Below are 19,740 nucleotides of genomic sequence, written 5' to 3'. Positions count from 1 at the left end.
AGAAGTCTTAGCAAATTTAAGCAGACTGAAATCACACCAAGTATCTTCTCTGACTACAGTGGCATGAAACTAGAAACCGACAACAAGAGCAAAACTGGGAAATTCAAGAACACATGAAAAATAAACAACACTCTCCTGAACAACTAATGGATCAAAGGAGAAATTAAAGGAGAGATAAAAAAGATTCTTGAGACAAATGCAAATGAAAACCAGCATACTAGAACCTGTGGGATGCAGTATTAATGGTTCTAAGAGGGGAGTTCACAGCAATTAATGCCCATATTAAGATGCAAGAAAATCCCTAACAACTTAACTTTATGCCATCAGGAACTAGAAAAAGAAGAGCAAAAGCAAACTGAGCCCAAAGTTAGCAGAAGAAAGGAGATAATAAAAAGTAGGGCAGAAATAAATGAAATAAAATAAAAAACGATAGAAAATATTAACCAAACAAGAAGTTGGTTGTTTGAAAGATGAACAAAATTGACAAACTACCTTGCTGTCAGGACAGGGTCTTGGTATCAGTCATTTACAGCTAAGGCTGAATGTAAGCCAATTGGTTCCCTCCTCCTGGAGTGTTTTACATATAAACCTTCTCTTAAACTGAGATTTAAAGCTCTATTATTTTAAAGCTCAGAGATTTTTGTTGAGGCACTTTTTTTAACCTACAACTGAGTGGGTGGGCAAAGGGTTGAGGGCTGAGGATTTCCCTGGGCACTGAAAACAAATCAGGTAGGTAGATTCTACTATCTACCACCACACTATCTACTATGTTTAAGACTATCCCAGAATGAGAGCGACTCCAAGGGTCTCTAAGAATAGAACAATTTCGGAGGCTTCCAAGTAATAAAATGACTTAAAGTCACCTGTCGTAGAGTGGCAGAATTACTATAACAGGACTGTTTATTTCTCCACCAGCCTGTGTCATCATAGAGTCTTATGATACTGCTTTAGTTTCTCATTCAGGCAAATAAGACTGTTAGGATACTGTTATCCCTATTGTATTAGGTTGGACTTATGAAGTTGTCATTTTGTAGGTTAGAAAAAAAAACCCATTAAACTATCAGCACTTTAGTATGTTTCAATTCATTAGAAATAAGGAAATGGAGATAAATGTTTGGTTTATCAACAAAGTTGAATAATACTTGTCCTGTCTAGTTCAGTTAAAGTGAATTCTTACAGAAAGATGGGTTAAAAAAATGAATAAAGAATGATTATTTTCAGCAGGGTTGGAAAATATGACTTCCTACCTATGTTAAACTGAGTCATGTCTGTGTTAAGTCAGAATTAGAAAGGTGAAATTGAACATACACTATTAGTCTTATTTGTGAGTGACTATTCTGACTCTTCTGGTGCTCAGCTGTTCTTGACTTGCTTATCTTCTTTATATACTTTCTCTGGATAAGCTCATCCTTTTGCTGCCAGCTGGACCCATCTCAGTCCTCTTTCTGAGTCTTTGCTGGCTGATTCAAGTGTCTAATGGACATTTTCAGTTGAATGGCTTAGAGAAATGAAAGACAAATCACCTCATTTTTTTCCCCGAGCCTTGTCCTCCTCCACTCTTTATGGAGCAGAAACCAAAGCATTGTTCATTCATTCATTCAATCATTTTTCCAATACATATTCTCTAAACACTTACTCTGGGCTGAGCATTATTCTAGAAGCAGGATATCCAAAAATGTACTTTTTAAAACTATGAAAATCCCTAACCTCATATAATTTGCACTCTATTCAGTCTACAAGTAGATAACAAAATATGTAAACAAAATACATGGTATGTTAGATGACAATAAATGTTATGAAAAATAGAGGAGGATGGAAAAGGAAATGTGTGTGCTTGGGCGGAGGGTGGGGGGATGCATCATTCTAGACTTTTTCTCTTCCTTCCCCTACTCCTTGTTATGATAGGAAAAAAATAGGATAAAATAGGCAGAGAGGGAAAGGATTAGGGCCTGAGATCCCTGGGTGGGGAAAGACATATTTTGGAACAGTGCTGGGAGTGTCAGACCACAGCAAACCCCCTCAGGCTTAAGGTTCCTCTTAAGAATGTAACAGACTCCACCTACTTCCCCTCAGGTTTCCCCTCGGAATTTGACAAAAGACCTAAGTCTACAATGAAAACAACCCAATCGGGAATGGACAACCCAGCACCTAGAGATATCCAGCCAATAAGGGTAGAACCTGAGAAGGAACAGGGGGAAGAGATGGGGGCAGGGAGGGCACTACCAGAACCTTATAAAATAAGGATCCTTGCCTATAGTTGGTGGGCATTCATTTTCTAATGTCCCCTCTCTGTAAAGAGAGCTTTCCTACTTTCTTGCTTTCTGATTGTATATCCTAATAAACTTTTGCCTGCTGCTCATTTTGTGTCCTCCTCTCCATTCTTTGAAGTGGTGAAACAACAAATCCTGGGTTTTGAGGTAAAAAAAAAAAAAAATCCTGCAACACTGTGACTTGATTGTTAAGTCTGTTATCTTACACCTTATACTGCACCCTTTTCTTAACCATAGTCTTCAAATGCATGGTACTACTTTAATACACACAGATATTTAGTAGGTTTCTCTCTACTTTGCACTGTCCCAATTTATTCTCCACGCTCCTGACAGAGAAATCTATTAAAAATAAAATCTGTATTATTTGCTGTGGTGTTCAGTGCCACAGGCCTCTCCAGGCAGGTACTTTCAAGAACCCCTCATGGGGGAAACCGATAATCAACATCTATAGTCGCAGAAATAGCTGAAATAGTTTTGAAGGCATATATTTTAAACTGAGATCCATGTGAGTTCTGCCTTCTACTCTGTAATATAGCCTTGATGACTTTACTATGTTGTTTTAGTTTTAACTTATTTACCAGCCAAATCACTTTTTTAGCCACAGTGACACATCTACCCCAATGTTCTCCTTCCTCCCATCCAGGAAGGTGCTCTGTGTAGCCTGTGACTTAGAGTTTCTGAAATGAATGGTAAAGCTCGAGATGATAGTTGGGGTCAAGAAAGAAAGGGGGGAAAACCACATATATGTATTTAGTATATATACACAAAATGAAATGAGAGAATTTAAGTTCTGTTTAATAATAGTATGTTTATGTAATGCCTTTTGTTCTCCAGTAGGGTACTTTGCTTATTTTAAAAGCTTTCAAATATTAGCTATACCTATTATATGAATTTACAAGACGTTGCCCTTATTAAAAGTTTGTAGTTGCTATTTATTAAAATATTTGGTAGGGGTTGTCGTCTCAAAAGAAAGGCAGACTGCCACGTGCAGCGCCTCATTTGGATGTGTCTGGAGTCTTGGAAGCTTGACTACCCTACGTTCTCCTACAAATGGACCTTGAGAGCTTGTTTGGAGGTTCTAGCAGGGGAGCGCAGCTACTCGTATACCCTTGACCGAAGAACGGTCCTCCTCTATCGGGGAAGGTCGTCCTCTTCGACCGAGCGCGCAGCTTCGGGAGGGACGCACATGGAGCGGTGAGGGAGGAAGGGGACACCCGCCTAGCCAGCCAGATCAGCCGAATCAACCCTGGCGATCAATGGGGTGACAGATGTCGCAGCCAGATCGCCCTCACATCCGAACGCTAGGGGCGCGCACGAGCTATATAAACCCAAAGCGATTTTTAACTTTACGCATAGGCCGAGTCACTCTAATGGTACCGGGCCTCTAAAAGGATTTTTTAACTAAAGTCCTAATCTAACTAACACATTAAAGTCTACTTAATTCCTCAAAACGCTAAAATTGGCGCTAACTGGCTCGAATTTGGACTATTTTCATATTACCCAGAATGCCTTGCATATGGGTGGAGCATGCTAAACACTGCCGTCTCTATTGGTGAGACTTCCCAGCCTCGCCCACCGGAGCGCCAGCTCGCGGCCAGCTGGTCCCGCCTCGCTGCAGACAGCTGGCAGAGCGCTTTGTGAGGCTCCGGGTGCTCCTAGCGGACTCCAGGTCTGTCTCCCTTCTGCCGCTCCCACCCGCCCATCCCCTTCGCCCTCCACTCCCTGGCCCCCCTCTTCCTCCACCGTGCGTCCCAACTCTCTCCCAGCACCCATTCAGTCCTTCTTATCTCCCTCCCACCCGTCCTTTGGCGCCTCCGCCTCCTTCTGGGCAGACGTGGCCCTCTTGGCTGGGGCTGGAGTCATTCTTGGCTCAGCGTGCTTATTTTTATTAACCCGCTCTGCGGAATCCGAACCCACTGGTTTCCGTGGAAGGCTAGCTCGTGGGCTAGCTTTGGGTTTCCGTGGGCTGAGCGGGGACCGGAGTAGCCCAGTCCTAGTAGACTAGGAGTCTAGTCTCGGGTGGTCGAGTCCGTGGCCTGGGCGCATTCCCGAGGCCGGAGGCTCACCTCCCAGCTGTGGCGGGGGAAGTGCGGGACCCGGGGGAAGCTACCGCAGGCTGGAAGACCGACGCACATTTTGCAGACAATAGTAATGCTCGGCCGGCCCATCTCTCAATAGCTGTAATAATCACATATGACGATGCATGTGAAAACATGAATTCTTGCAAGCGTTCCAAAGAGTGCATGATTAATTCTCCGCGGCCCTCCGCACCTTGCCTCACCAGACCGAATTTGAGAAATTTAAGATTTTCAAGGTCAAAGTGTATGATGTTCTGAATCGGTGAAGTACCGTACTGCTGGCTAGGATGTCTTTACAACAAATGGCCCCAGCTTCCCAAGATCCAGAATAAGAGATCATAAATAGAAATGGTATGGAAGCCAAGTGGTTGTTTCTTTTAATATTTGAAAATGGTGGTATGTTTTCATTGAGTGAGCGAAAACGCAGTCATAAAGGGAAAAAAAAAACAAAAAACGAAAACAAAAAGCAAAACCGACTTCCTTTGCCAAAATCCTGAATATTCATTTAGCCCGTGAGCACCGGGGTTGAAGACTCGAAGTAAGAGAAATAAGACTGCTGGTGTGCGAGGAGCTGCGTATTTGTTTTTTTTCAGAAACCTTTTCTGAAAGGCCATCATGGCAGCAAAGCCCAAGCTCCACTATCCCAACGGAAGAGGCCGGATGGAGTCCGTAAGATGGGTTTTAGCTGCTGCTGGAGTCGAGGTACCCTCTATGCTGTTTCTTCACAGATTTGTCGTACAACTTTGAGACTTTTGAGGAAAACATAAATGGCGGAGTCCTGTTCTAGCCCTCTCCCCCACCCAACACAGACATGCTTGGTTGAGTCAGAAGATTCCTTGGTTGAGTCAAAAGGGGTTTTTCTTTATAAATGGAATGTGGTTAATGGAAATCTGTTTTACTTTCCACTTTTACTTAATCATTGGCTTCTGATCTACCACCAAGAAGTATTACTAAGGAGAAGAGGAATGAACCTGAAATTTGCCAGTTACAACTTTTCTTAATTATACAAGCTATAGGTAAATTTCCTCTTCAACGGCTTCTAACTGGCAGCCTTCCTCTGCATATGTGTAGGCTTTGGCCCACAGTGGTTTTGTCTTTTTGTTCTATTCTTTTAGTTTCTTATTTATGGAAATGTTCTAGTGGGTTACAAAGGTTGGGAAACCATTGGCATAAATTTCCCTCACCCATTTTCAATTGTCATTTGCTTTGTGCTAATCTTGTTTCATCCATCTCCTCCATTTGTTTTGTGGGAGTATTGTAGTTTTTATCTCTAAAAGGTAAGGATTTTAATACAATACCATAATATCACCCAACAAAATTAGCAGTTCTTTACTAATATCTTAACAGTCTGATTACCTCAAACAGGTCTTTTTATAGTAAGTTTATTCCAGTCTGGATCTATATCATGCCCACACATCGCATTTGCTTAGGTTTCTTTCAGGATTTTTTAAATCTGTAACAATTTCCTCTGCATTTTTTAAAAATAAACGTTATACTTGGGAATAATTTTAAATGTATAGCGAAGTTACGAAGACAGTGCACAGTGTTCCATAACAGCCACTCAGTCCCTCCTGATGATATCATCTTACATAATCATGTCAAAACTAAGAAATTAACGTTGGTGCATGACTAAACTACAGACTATTTGAATTTAATTAGTTTTGCCAATAATGTCCTTTGCTCTTCCAGGATCCCACATTATGCTTAGTCACTACGTTTCCTTGGTCTCAACCTGTGACAGTTTCTCAGTCTGTCTTTTATTTCACGACCTTGACAGTTTTGAAAAGTATTGGTCAGGTGTTTTGTAGAATTCTCCATAGTTTAGGTTTGTTTGAAGTTTTCTCATAATTGGACTGGGGTTTGGGGTTTTGGGGAAGAATAGCACAGAGGACAAGTGCCTTTCTCATTGCATCATATTAGGGCTGATATTAACATGAGTGTATCACTGGTGCTGTTAACCTTGGTCATTTGGCTAAGACGGTGTCTGCCAGGTTTCTTCATTGTAAAAGGATTTGTTCCCTTTATTTTTTGGAAACGAGTCATTAAGTTCAGCCCACGCTTAAAAGGATGGGAATTAAACTACCTCCTGGAGGGGGCGGCATCTGTGTTTAGAATTCTTACATAAGGGAGATTTGGGTTTTTTCTTGTCCATTTATCTATTCAATCATTTATTTTTATCAGTGTGGACTTTAGTATTTATTTGGTGCTTTGGGTTATAATCCAATAATGTTTTCTTGCTCAAATTGTCCCACTTTGGCCATTAGCTCTTTCACATTGGCTCCTGCATCACACCTGTGCACATGACTTCATCCTCCCTTTTCTTTTTTTCCCTTTAGCTCTTTCTTACTTTCTGACACTACAAGATGCTTCAGGCTCATCTTGTATTTTCCTTGCCCTGGCCTTAGAAATTGGTATTCTTCCAAGGAGCCCTGGTCCCTTTTATTAGCAAATGGTATTAGCAACCAACAGCTGAGTGCTAAGTGTCTGCATCTGTTTTTAGTGCCATTTATTTGTGGAAGAAACTACCCTGTAGAATTTCCCCCATTCTGGATTTGACTGACTTACCCTCATTTCAACATATTCTTTTATTCTTTATGTTTCCTGTAAACTAGTTAGACCCAGAGATATGATCAAATCCAGGCTCCTTTTTTTCTTTCTATCTCTAAATCTTTTTTTTTTTTTTTCCTACCAGACTCCATCACAGGGGTACTGGGTGCATATTTTTATTACATGACATCAAGGGATGCATGATGTTTGACTGTCTCCTTTTCAGCAACGCCGGCTTGATCAGTGCGTTCCGGTGACGTCAGACTGGATCCATGCATAAAGTTTCCTCCATCACCTTCTCAACTAATGGTTTTAGCAGCTATTTACATCACCATTGTTAGGGATAACAAAATGGTGCTTTTTCTATTTCTGTCTATCATTTTATCTGAATTTATTAACTGTGTTTCTTTTCTGAAGAGTAATTTTTCACTTAACTATTTAATTACTTTGAACCACAGCTCATATGGGAAGAGTAAGGTAAATGCTTGATATAGTCTCTTAATCGATTTTCAGAATAATTAGGCGTTACCGTAGTAACCTCCAAAGATGATACATGAGGGTTTTGGGGTTTGTGGTTTTGTGTTGTTTGGTTGGTTTTAGTTTTGGTTTCTTTGCATATCATTATAACTCACCATACAATGTTTTACAGTTTTCTAAGTGAGTTGATATCACTTTTTTTTTTTTTTAATTTTTTTTTTTTTCAACGTTTATTTATTTTTGGGACAGAGAGAGACAGAGCATGAACGGGGGAGGTGCAGAGAGAGGGAGACACAGAATCGGAAACAGGCTCCAGGCTCCGAGCCATCAGCCCAGAGCCCGACGCGGGGCTCGAACTCACTGCGAGATCGTGACCTGGCTGAAGTCGGACGCTTAACCGACTGCGCCACCCAGGCGCCCCAGATGTCACTTTTATATACAAATTCTGACTTCTGACTTCTCTTGAGAAATTTGAAGATCTGATTGATACTGGACCCTCATTTTCAGAGGGCAAGTAATTACTAAGTCTGACTAAGTAAGGAAGGACTGCCACCATAGATGGTCCTTTCTAGTTCATCACAGTCCCCATTATTCCCCCATTGTCTCAGGATATGTTTTCTAATTATGTTAAGAAGATAGTGAAAAAAATTCTTGGTCCTGTGACCTGAACCTGGTTGGCTTATTGATGTCACCTACCTTTTCCCTGCATGCTTCTGAGTTTGCAGTTCTGTCTTATTGAATAGGTTTGCAATGGTTATCTTATTTGTACCTTTAATATAATCTTTTCCCAAATCTTCTCTCTTTCCAATCCTCATTCTACCTCATGCCTCCTACTCTCCTATGTATGAGTCAAGATTCTTGGTGACAGCAGTAGAAAACCAACCCTAAGTAAGTTCTACAAAAAAGAAAGTGGGTCACATAACCCACCTCCCCTAGACCAGTCGCAGTGGGCAGGCAGGTGAGGTAGAGGAATTAGCCCAGCAGGTCCCGAACCCACCTTCCAGCCAGTGTGGAGGGAAACCGCAAAGAAATGTATAAAGGAGAAACTGACTCGTGAACTCCCACACAACTTGGTAACCAAATTCCATCTAGAAGAATTATCAGAGGAGGGCTACCTAGCTAAAGTCCAATCTCTTAAATAAAGATTTGTCCTTGGAGAATGGAGCTCACACTTTCAGTTGGGAAGTGAAAGTTAGTCTAGGAAAGGAGAGCCAGGTAAGTGGTAAAGACTGCAGAGTGGGAATGGCAGAGGCGGATCCCTCGAGCCTGTTCTCAGATGTTGCACGCTCAGGAGAAACTTAAACACAAGCAAAACAAAAGGAAACAAGTTTTCTGTAGGTTTGAAAGAGTCTCAGCCATTTTTGTTACAGAATCCCCCGCGTCCTGGATTTGCCTGCTTTTCACCTTGCAGTTAGATCTGGCAGTATTTTTTACAGTGTTATTGTGCCCTTCTCACTGTCACGGCAGGAAGCACACACTGTCTCAGTGTACCCCAATGGGGAGCTAAGTTTGACCACTTGGTTAGATAGATGATGTGATCTCCAAATCTTTCCACCACAAAGATGCTTTTTTCCTTTGTCATAATTAACTTGTGGGCTGATACTTTAAGGTTGTTTGAATATTCTGTTCCCCGTAAGGCAGTGATTTCAGCATCCATTTTGATCCTTTTCAGAATCAGTTGTTACATTGTAGGTTACAAATTGGTGATTTTCTAATTGTATCATTAGCACTAATTCTTCTGTAAAAAAAAAAAAAAAAGAAAAAAAGCTTTTCCTTCTGCTTTGTTGAATATCATCACTTAAGGACACAGGGATTTTTTTTATTAGAGTGTGTGATGATCCTTAAGTGACATTACCCGTCTGATGCTTGAATTGTCCCTAATTTGGCTAAGGACTCCCCTTCAGGTAGGGTCCTGCCTGCCTTTGCCTTTGCCATATTCATTGGTCTTTGAGCTCTTCCTTGCTTTCTGATGTATTAGCATCAACCTTTTCTCCCAGGAGTCCATGTTTCTTTTAGTGATACAGGGAAACCAAGATGTGGGTGCTAAGTGTGCTCCTTCTGCTTCTGAGACAGTTTAACTTGGTATTTTCAGTACTGATCCTGTAACGATATGTGCCTTCATGGGGGATATCTTTTTTTTTTTTTTAATTTAGTTTGATGAAGAATTCTTAGAAACAAAAGAACAGTTACAGAAGTTGCAGGATGGTGAGTATGGAAGTGAAACAATTGTTTGGTAATGCTGATTTTTCTTTTAAGAACCGATATTTATGTGGAAGGTCAAAGATGCTGCTTACACTGAACTCTCAACAGTATCCTAACACCAGGGGGGGGGGGGGAAATAGCTGAAATTGCTCTTCTCTGAGAGCTAAAGGGAGTGAACCATCAGGTGAACAGCCTTTCTCCATCCCTTTCTCCTCTCTCTGCCCCCCTCTTTTCCCGCTTTTTTTCCTCTCCTTCATACCTTCCCTCTTCATCTTCCCCACCTAGCTCCAAATTATCTGAGCCATCAGTGCCTGCTTGAGTATGCAAACAGAAGTCCTCATTTAAACTGGGCTGCATATTTGCAGTGAATACTAAACAGAAATGAATTCAATGAAAGTCCCCCCACCTTTAACTCCTGATCAGCCCCACTCCCTCTATGCCCAGGCTCCATAAGGAATACCTAGTGACTCTGTAAGTAGCCTCCCTCCCAGCCATCAGCAGGGTCTCTAGACCCAACTGAAGGCTGCCTCGAGAGGGACCAACTGTAATGTCACTCTTCCTATGTGACACTGGCCTCATGTCACTAGGCATGTGTTGAGTAATCATTTTTCCCAGACACTCATGTACCCCCAATCTGTGAGCCCCTTGAGGGCTAGGCTGTATCCTACATTTGCATCTCTCCCCAGGGCTTAGTATGTGGAAAGTGTTTGACACAGTTTTGTTGAAAAAAGCAAGTGGTTGGTTTTTGATCCATGACAGCAGACTTGGTAGTACGTGGTCTGTGGCTGTGGAACAGAAAGCCCGGTGAGTACACATGAGTCTCAGTCGGTGACGTAGGTTTTATGATCAGATTGTTTAAAGCAGTGCAATCGATAGAACATTCTACAGTGATGGAAATGTTCTGTTCCCAGTCTGGTGTCATAGCCGCTAGCCATACGTGCCTACTGAGCACTTGCAATGTGTCTAGCATGCTTAAGGAATCGAATTCTAAATTTGTCCAAATTTTGATTAATTTAAGTGTAGGTTTAACTAGACACATGCAGCTACTGACTACTGACTGGGTTGGCCAGTGCAGCTCTGAAGAAATACCTTCCCCACATTCTCTCCCGCACCTTGTCATGACTGTTGGGCACTTTTGCTCGTGTGAACATGAAAAGGGAAGGTTTTGAACAGGGCTTGTTTTCAGGCTTCTTTGGCAGTTCAGTCTGCTACCCTGCATGAAGTTGATGTCATCTGTCATCAGGGAGCTTTCCACTGTTCCCAAGGCTCTGGCCCCACCGTCCCTTTTCATTCAGTAGGGCATGTTCAGGGGTTGGGGGACAGGGAAGAGATCAGTTTTAACTCTGGGCTTCCATTCTCAGGTAACCACCTGCTGTTCCAGCAAGTGCCAATGGTTGAAATTGACGGGATGAAGTTGGTGCAGACCCGCAGCATCCTTCACTACATAGCAGAGAAGCACCACCTGTTTGGCAAGGATCTCCAGGAGAGAACCCTGTACTGTGGCCCTCTCAAGTGTTCTCGATTGTCACTTAGAGACCTCAGCCGATTAGCAGTCTCTACAGCACCCCCGTCTCCTTTATGTCTTGTATCATTAGAGTAAACCGGGAACAAAAACCAGTTGGAAAATCAGCACAGAGAGTCTGGGCAAAACAATAGAGAAGAATTGAGTTCAGATACTAGATCCTCTATTTGGGGTGTGATTGTTTCAGGTTTCAACATGTTTAAATGCTTTGATATTGCTTTTTACCTTTCTTGCAAATTTAATATCACAGAGTATTAAGAACAGGAGGCTGCTATGACATTCAAGGTCAGGAATACTGTACCTTGATTATAATTTGGATTATATTTTTGAATTCAAAGCCTGATCGTTGTACCTACTAAGATGCGCGATCCAAGGCAAAATGCTGAGTTCCACAGTCCTGCCGAGTATCCTGTACAATATATTAATATCATATGCCTGATAATGAAAGTCAATTAATATAGATAATAGAGTCAATGAAATATTGGGTGGAGTGTTTAGCACCATGCCTAGTACATACCAAGCATTCCATAAATGATAGCCACTGTTTTTATAAATGTGAAATTCCACCCACACCAAGCGTGGGTTCTGGAGTAAGGATAGACAATTAGGGTCCCTGGAGAGGGGGATGTCATGGCTATTTGCTTTCTGATCTGTGACAGATTTTTTTGAATTACAGCTAAAATTGGCTTTGCATCTTTGCTCTTGAGCCAGGTATAGGTAAATGCTCCTGGGTCCTTACGTTGCCAGAGCCTTAAGAGAAAAGCACTCTGAATTCTTAGTTGTGGAAGCTGATGAGTTCACAGAAGGGAAAACTGAGGTAACTTTTTTTTTGTTGTTATTTTAAGGATTGACATGTATGTGGAGGGGACGCTAGATCTGCTGGAACTGATTATCATGCATCCTTTCCTAAAACCAGATGATCAACAAAAGGAAGTGGTTAACATGGCCCAGAAGGCTATAATTAGATACTTTCCTGTGTTTGAAAAGGTAGGTGGCAGAGCAACTCACGAACACAGCATGACCAGACTACAACGGAGCTGTCACTGACGCCCCGCTCTGCTCTGGGCAGTGGAAAGGGGAGCCTGCTGGACTAACCTCGGGGATTCCCGAGAGCTGACAGTAGCTGTCAGAGCAAAGCCAGGGTGTCTTGAAGCCCCTCAGGCTCTACTTGGACCATGTTACTCGGAAGTCTGGAAAAAACATGGGTTCACCACATGTGCGCATTATTGTTCACCGGGTGCCCACCCTGTGTAAGATGCAGAAAAGCAGAAACTGCCTAATTCCTACCTTCTTTCATCCCATGAATATTTGGGGAAGGGCCATTGTATACCAACATCCTACCTGATAGTTTGGTATGATGAGAAGACCATTGTTTTATTTTTCTCCCCTTTGCTCTCTTTGCTTCCTGTTTTGTTATTTTCCTCATCTTGTTAATATATCTGCTTTCCTGGGCTTCAGACTCCTGTTTTTCTCAACTAAGAGCAATTGTTTTAAATGTTTCTGTTAAGGGGCGCCTGGGTGGCGCAGTCGGTTAAGCGTCCGACTTCAGCCAGGTCACGATCTCGCGGTCCGTGAGTTCGAGCCCCGCGTCGGGCTCTGGGCTGATGGCTCAGAGCCTGGAGCCTGTTTCCGATTCTGTGTCTCCCTCTCTCTCTGACCCTCCCCCGTTCATGCTCTGTCTCTCTCTGTCTCAAAAATAAATAAAAACATTAAAAAAAAAAATTTAAATGTTTCTGTTAAAAAAAGAAGACAGTGTAAACGTACGGAATTGGCAAATCTCTGGCCATCTTTGTAGAATTAGATTTAAGAAGGAGAGGTATTCTCTGGGTTTTTCGGTCACTTGGTTTCATGGTCTCTCACCCACAGGCACTTTGCAAATGTAAAATATGATAATGTAGAAATGTGGTGTGACAAGGGAGGAAGAGGTGCCTTGGTGAGAGGTCCCTGCTGGTTCTTAAATTCCTATGGCCCAGACTGAGTCAGCTCCTAATACATACATAAGCTAAAAATTTTTAGCTTTATTTTTTTTTAATTTTTATTGTTTTTTACACATAATGGAACGGAATCACAGAGAGACTGAACAACATGCCTAATGTGGGGAGCCGGGATTGGGAACCCTGGCCTCTGACTGCAATTCTGGATTCATTGTGCTCTCCCACTCTGGCTCCAGTAGCTATACTTGATTGGGAGTTGTATGTAGAGCCCCTGTCTGACACCCCCCCCAACCCCCCCCCCCCCCCCCCCCCCCCCCGCAAAACACACCTTGCATGCATTCATACTCACTTATGGGCATCCAAGAGTTCACTACACAGGAGATCCCCCCTTCTCTTTCTTTTCTTTTCTTTTTTTTTTTTTAACTTTTATTTATTACTGAGAGACAGAGAGACACAGAGTGTGAGCAGGGGAGAGGTAGAGAGAGGGGGAGTCACAGAATCTGAAGTAGGCTCCGAGCTGTCAGCACCAAGCCTGACACGGGGCTCGAACTCACAAACCTGGAGATCATGACCTGAGCCGAAGTCGGTCGCCCAACCAACTTAGCCACCTAGGCGCCCCAATCCCTCCCTTTTTTACCGCTGTTCCCTGCTTCCTCCTCCTCCTCATCTATCCCTATGAATCTCTGAAGCGACATGTTGCCCTCACAACGGGAGTCAAGATCAGCCCTTGTGCTTTTAGTTTTCTCTGTCTTGGAAGTTGTGACAGGAAGCCTGCTTTATTAAAAAAATTTTTGGGGGCACCTGGGTGGCTTGGTTGGTTAAGCATCTGACTTCGGCTCAGGTCATGATCTCACAGTCCATGAGTTCGAGCCCCGCGTCGGGCTCTGTGCTGACAGCTCAGAGCCTGGAGCCTGTTTCAGATTCTGTGTCTCCCTCTCTCTCTGCTCCTCCCCTGCTCATGCTCTGTCTCTCTCTGTCTCAAAAATACATAAACATTAAAAAAAAAAATTAAAAAAAAAAAATTAAAAAAAAAATTTTTTTTTTCAATGTTTATTTTTGAGAGACAGAGACAGGTTGTGAGCAGGGAAGGGGCAGAGAAAGAGAGAGGGAGAAACAGAATCCGGAGCAGGCTCTAGGCTCTGAGCTGTCAACACAGAGCCTGACGTGGGGCTCGAACTCATGAACTGTGAGATCATAACCTGAGCCAAAGTCGGACACGTAAGGGACTAATCTATCCAGGCACCTCGGAAACCTGCTTTTTTTATGGTCATGTCTAGTTGATGACTGCAGGTCCCCATGTTTGTAGAAATACGGAGTCAGCAAGTGAGATTAGAGTCCTTGGAGGGGACCTGTTGCTGACTTACATGACATCCCTCAGCCTCCTGCATCTGTCACCTCTAATCATTTCTGTAGGATACATTTATGAAATAGATGTGTCCTTTTAAAGCACTGGATGCTAAATCTAGAGTTCAGATTTTCTTCCCCTTTTCAGTGTTTGATATAAAGCAGGTATTTAATGGTACTTCTGTGTCTACACCCTTTGTGTGTTCTCTCTCTCTGATATAGGGATCCTCCTCTTGATATTACTTATATGCAGAGATACTGCACTGATTCAATAGTTTCGTCAGTTTCTCTGTGTAAAGAATTGTTAGCCATGCAAAACATTTATATCCTGCAGGTTTTAAGGGATCATGGGCAAAGGTTTCTCGTTGGTAACCAGCTGAGCCTTGCGGACGTGATTCTACTCCAAACCATTTTGGCTCTAGAAGAGAAAATCCCCAATATCCTGTCTGCATTTCCTCACCTCCAGGTAAATAAAACCATGTTTTAGAAGATTGGTTCAGATCTCTTAGATCTTCCTTCCTTCAATGTCTGTTAGTTGGTTGGCTAGGGGTGCATGTGTCCTTTTTTAGATTCTAGTTAGTAAAATGAAATGAAAGTAGAAACTTGAAATGGTTTTTCTGGTTCCCAGATCTTACGAGCTGAAAGATAACGTATCTGTGAAAGCAGTTTTACCTAAGTTTTGTCCCATAACTATGCTCTTGAAAAAAAATCGCATACACAATTTGCTAACAAACTTGCCTTAGGGGTAATCTCAGGGATGAGGCGTTCCTCATCTGTCCATGCTGTATATATACTGACAGGAGGGCTTCAGGGTCAACACCAAAAACAGTCTCCTTGTCAGGATGTGGCTCCCGATTTTCAGAAATAGGTGCTCTTGAATTAGAAATGTCCCAGCCTGAGTTCTGAAAACAAGTAAGAGGCTCGCTGAATATTACTCCAGAGCGTTCCCACCATACATTCCCCTTCTTGGAAAATCCAAGGAGAGACTTGTGTGTGTCTCCACTTATTCCTCAGTATTATTCTGGTAAGACTGGTCATGGAACTTCAAAGCAGAAAAGGGCTTTAAACAACTAATCTCATCCAGAACCTTTGGTGTAGATACGAGGAAATAGAGACCCAAGGTCAAGAAGTCAGCAGCCAAGATGGCCTAGTTAGTGAGCCTCAGTTCTGTCTAGGACCTTAGATTTTTATCTCCAGGTCCAGTGGGTTTCCTCTATATGGGGGTTTGGCAAACTGCAGCCTCCGGGTCAAATCAACCCTGCCACCTGTTTGTGTATGGTCCCTGAGCTAAGAATGGTTTTTACATTTTTTTTTTTTTTAAGTTTTATTTATTTTTAAGAAGTCTCTACACCCAACATGGGGCTTGAACTCATGACCCCAAGATCAAGAGTCACACTCTCTTCCAACTGAACCAGCCAGATACCCCAATTTTTACATATTTAAGTGGTTGAAAAAAAACATCAGAAGAATAATATTTCATGACACATGAAATTATATAAAGTTTGAATTTCACAAAGCCATGGCTCATTCATGCACACATTGTTTACAGCTGCTTTTGTGCTACCACAAGAGTTCAGTAGTTCTGATAGAGACCATATGGCTTGCAAAACCAAAAATATTTACTAACTGGTCCTTTATAGGAAAAGGTTGCCAACCCTTATATACCCAAATGGGCACGTATTTGACTAAGTTACCAAAAGTCAAGAGAAATACACTAGATCTCCAAAATCTCCAATGCTTCTTAAAAAATGATAATAATTTTTCCAAGCCTAGCAAATACACTTTGATATACTTATCAGGACAACAACCACTAGTTAAATACATACACCTGGAAAAGAAGAATGGAAGTCTTCAACAAGGCAGTAGCCATTATATTGTTTAGCTGCCTGTTCATTTCCTCTTGTAGACACAGGGGTGAACATTCTTTCACCTGACTTTCATACCAGTAGGTCCCTGAAATAACTCAGGGACCTGTTGGCATTTTCCATCCATGACACTAACGACTTATTTTTAAACCCCAGGTACATCTGTATAAATGTAATTTTTTGAAATGTGGGTCAAGGTGTTTTTTTTCCATATTGAAGGATAGTTAACACACACTACCATGTTAGTTTCAACACCGTGACCCAGCAGCTCCACACATCATGCTATGCTCATGACAAGTGTAGCTACCATTTGTCCCCATACAATGTTATTACAGTGTCATAGACTATGTTGTCTGTGTTGTACCTTTCATTCCCATGATTTATTAATTCCATAACTAGAAGCCTTTATCTCCCACTCCATCTGTTTTGTCTATCCCGCCCCCACCCCACCACCTTCCTTCTGGCAACTGTCAGTTTGTTCTCTATGTGTCTGTTTCTGTTGCTTGTTTCGTTTTTTAGATCCCACATATAAGAAAAATCCTATGATACTTGTCTTTTTCTGACTTATTTCACTGGGCATAATACCTTCTAGATCCATCCATGCTGTCACAAATGGCAGAATTTCATTCTTTTGTATGGCCAAGTAGTGTTCCATTGTATATATAAATACATGTCTTATATATCCACATCTTCCTTATCCATTCATCTATGGGTGGACACTTAGGTTGTTTCCATAATCTGGCTATTATAAATAATAGCACAATAAGCACAGGGGTGCATATATCTTTTCAAATTAGTGTTTTCATTTTCTTTGCATAAATACTCAGTAGTGGAATTACTGGATTGTATGGTATTTTTATTTTTAATTTTTTGAGGAACCTCCTTACTGTTTTCCATAGCAGCTGCACCTAAATACAATTTGAATCTCTGATGAGATTGGGCATCAATATTAAAACACTTTTTTTTATGTTTATTTTATTTTTTGAGAGAGAGAGAGGGACCAAGCATGAGCAGGGGAGGGACAGAGAGAAAGGGAGACACAGAATCTGAAGCAGGCTCCAGACCTGAGCTAAAGTCAGACACTTAACTGACCGAGTCACCCAGGGACCCCTTGGTATTAAAGGACTGTAGAATCTAACACCAGATCTAAGTTGAAATGAGGATCATTCCTGCATTGATTAAAGGGCATAAAAGTCAGATGTCACAAAAGTTTTATTATATGTGACAAATATGAATCTCAGGTAAATCTTTAAATGATAAATCCCATAGAACAAGTTTCCAAATGTTAGTATAGTATTTGAAATTAGATGATATAAAGAGTTAAAATAAGTAATAAAAAGAGAAAATTGTCATTTACATAGATTTAATTGACATAATTATTAGCTTTTGTTAATAGTGAAATATGTATGTATGTTTCTGTATCTCTGTGTGCATGCTTAAGGCTATGCTTTGTATATTATTGACTTTTAATAAATAGTAACTTTTTGAATAAATGACCTCTTTGAAAAATTTTATTAGAATAATTATATATGATAGATATACACTTCTTCATATGGTTCAAAATTTTTATTAGATCGAATAGACTTTCTTCTCAATTACTGAGAATTGGTAAGATTTGACTGTATGAATGGAAAATATGATTTCCGTAAATATCTGGTATCTGGGGGTCTGAACCCCAGGCCGTAAAAAATGCTACTGTCCGTCTCCCATTCATAGCCATAAAGAGGATCCATTTGCTAATAGGAGTAAAACAAGTCCAAGGAAGCTGAATTTCAGTTGTGCCATATGATGACTTTTTTAAATACTTTTATTCAAATGACTCATGCATTTTCTCTGAGTAGAATAGTATATTTAAGGTACTGATTTTTCCTTCCTTTTTTCTCTTTAAGCAAGCATTATAATCCTAATCTAAGTATCTTTTTTATTTTTCTATGTGTGAAAAGAATTCACATTTTGGTCTGAGCTGTGAGTTTGTATGAATAAAGCCTGGATAGATCCCAGCCATTGTGGGCAGAGATTGTAAATAGTCACACCAACACTTCTGCTTGGGTTCCTGTAACAAATATGTATTGCAAAAACTTTCATGGGCCATTTTGCACAACTGTATTTTCACAGTAACTTATTACCTTTGCTGTTAACCTTGAATTGTTGTGTTTTCCTTTTTCAGGAGTTCACAGTGAAAATCAGTAATATCCCTACAATTAAGAAATTCCTTGAACCTGGCAGCAAGAAGAAGCCTCCTCCAGATGACATCTACGTGAGAACCGTCTACAACATCTTTATGCCCTAAGACATCACACCCATCTGTGAGTGCGAGCTAGTCCCTAGAGATTGCTGTCTCCACAATAGCATCTTCACTGATGCTGGGACATTGCGATCCCAGCTCTGTCATGGTGCTATGTATGATTGTTCTTCAGTTGGGTCTTTCATGTCAAGATCTCTTTTAGAATCATTGATTTTTTTTTTTTTTTTTTTTTTTTTTGTCCAGTGAATAATTGTTAAGTGACCTTTTTCTGAAAACCTTTTTGAAGAGGCTGACATTTAAGTTAGATCTGATGTGGTTACTCATTTCCTGAATACCAAGGATGAGCAGGACCTCATGTTCTCCTCTGAGCTTCTTTTCTCCTTTCCTTATCCCATTCTAAATGCCCTCCAATCTTTTCCTAATGTTTAGTGTTTGATAACAACAGAATATCTAGTGAATAATTCCTCTCTGCTATAATAAGTCTGTGGTAGTAATGAAGGCAGTCAGTATTAGCCAAAATAAAGAATTTATAAATCATCGCCCTGTTGCCAGAATTTTTTTTTTTTCAACGTTTATTTATTTTTGGGACAGAGAGAGAGCATGAACAGGGGAGGGGCAGAGAGAGAGGGAGACACAGAATCGGAAACAGGCTCCAGGCTCTGAGCCATCAGCCCAGAGCCTGACGTGGGGCTCGAACTCACGGACCGCGAGATCGTGACCTGGCTGAAGTCGGACGCTTAACCGACTGCGCCACCCAGGCGCCCCCAGAATTTTTTTTTTTTAATTAAGTTGTTTGGAATTTATAACACACTCTCATGGTTCAAAAATCAAAAGAGCATAAGAGGGTATAGAGTTGGAAGTGTTCTTTTCAGCCCTGCCCCCAAGCTACCCAGTTCTGTTCCCCATAGGTGAACACACTTATCATTTATATATCCCTCCAGTTGTATTTGATGCAGTATATGAAAATATAAATATATATTATTTATCTTCTTACTACCCAAATGGTTATTTGTAGACTGGTAACTTTTTGCATTTCAAAACTAAAAGTACTGTTTATTAATACTCCTTTATTTTTTTTTTATTTTTAAGTAAACTTTTTTTTTAAGTTTATTCATTTATTTTGAGAGAGAGAGAGCAGGGGAGGGTCAGAGAGAGAGGGAGAGAGAGAATCCCAAGCAGGCCCCACACTGTCAGCACAGAGCCCAGTGAGGGGCTTGAACTCATGAACTGTGAGATCATGACCTGAGCTGAAACCA

General features: G+C 41.2%; 1 protein-coding gene across 2 annotated transcripts; it reads left to right on the top strand.

Moving 5' to 3' along the window:
- Positions 1-3,809: 3,809 nt before the first annotated feature.
- Positions 3,810-19,023, top strand: GSTA4 (glutathione S-transferase alpha 4). Of its 2 annotated transcripts, none has more exons than XM_045498533.1 (7): positions 3,810-3,939; positions 4,942-5,050; positions 9,526-9,577; positions 10,936-11,068; positions 11,942-12,083; positions 14,709-14,840; positions 18,407-19,023. In XM_045498533.1, the coding sequence occupies exons 2-7, from the start codon at positions 4,964-4,966 to the stop codon at positions 18,527-18,529; spliced, it is 669 nt and encodes a 222-aa protein (XP_045354489.1). In that variant the 5' UTR covers positions 3,810-3,939; positions 4,942-4,963; the 3' UTR covers positions 18,530-19,023. The 2 variants fall into 2 exon arrangements, with proteins under 2 accessions (XP_045354489.1, XP_045354490.1); XM_045498534.1 differs by lacking the exon at positions 3,810-3,939 and adding an exon at positions 4,560-4,699.
- Positions 19,024-19,740: the final 717 nt, after the last annotated feature.

The sequence above is a fragment of the Leopardus geoffroyi genome, chromosome B2, assembly GCF_018350155.1.
Source record: "Leopardus geoffroyi isolate Oge1 chromosome B2, O.geoffroyi_Oge1_pat1.0, whole genome shotgun sequence".
Classification (NCBI taxonomy): domain Eukaryota; kingdom Metazoa; phylum Chordata; class Mammalia; order Carnivora; family Felidae; genus Leopardus; species Leopardus geoffroyi.
This window is presented reverse-complemented; position numbering and strand designations above follow the sequence as displayed.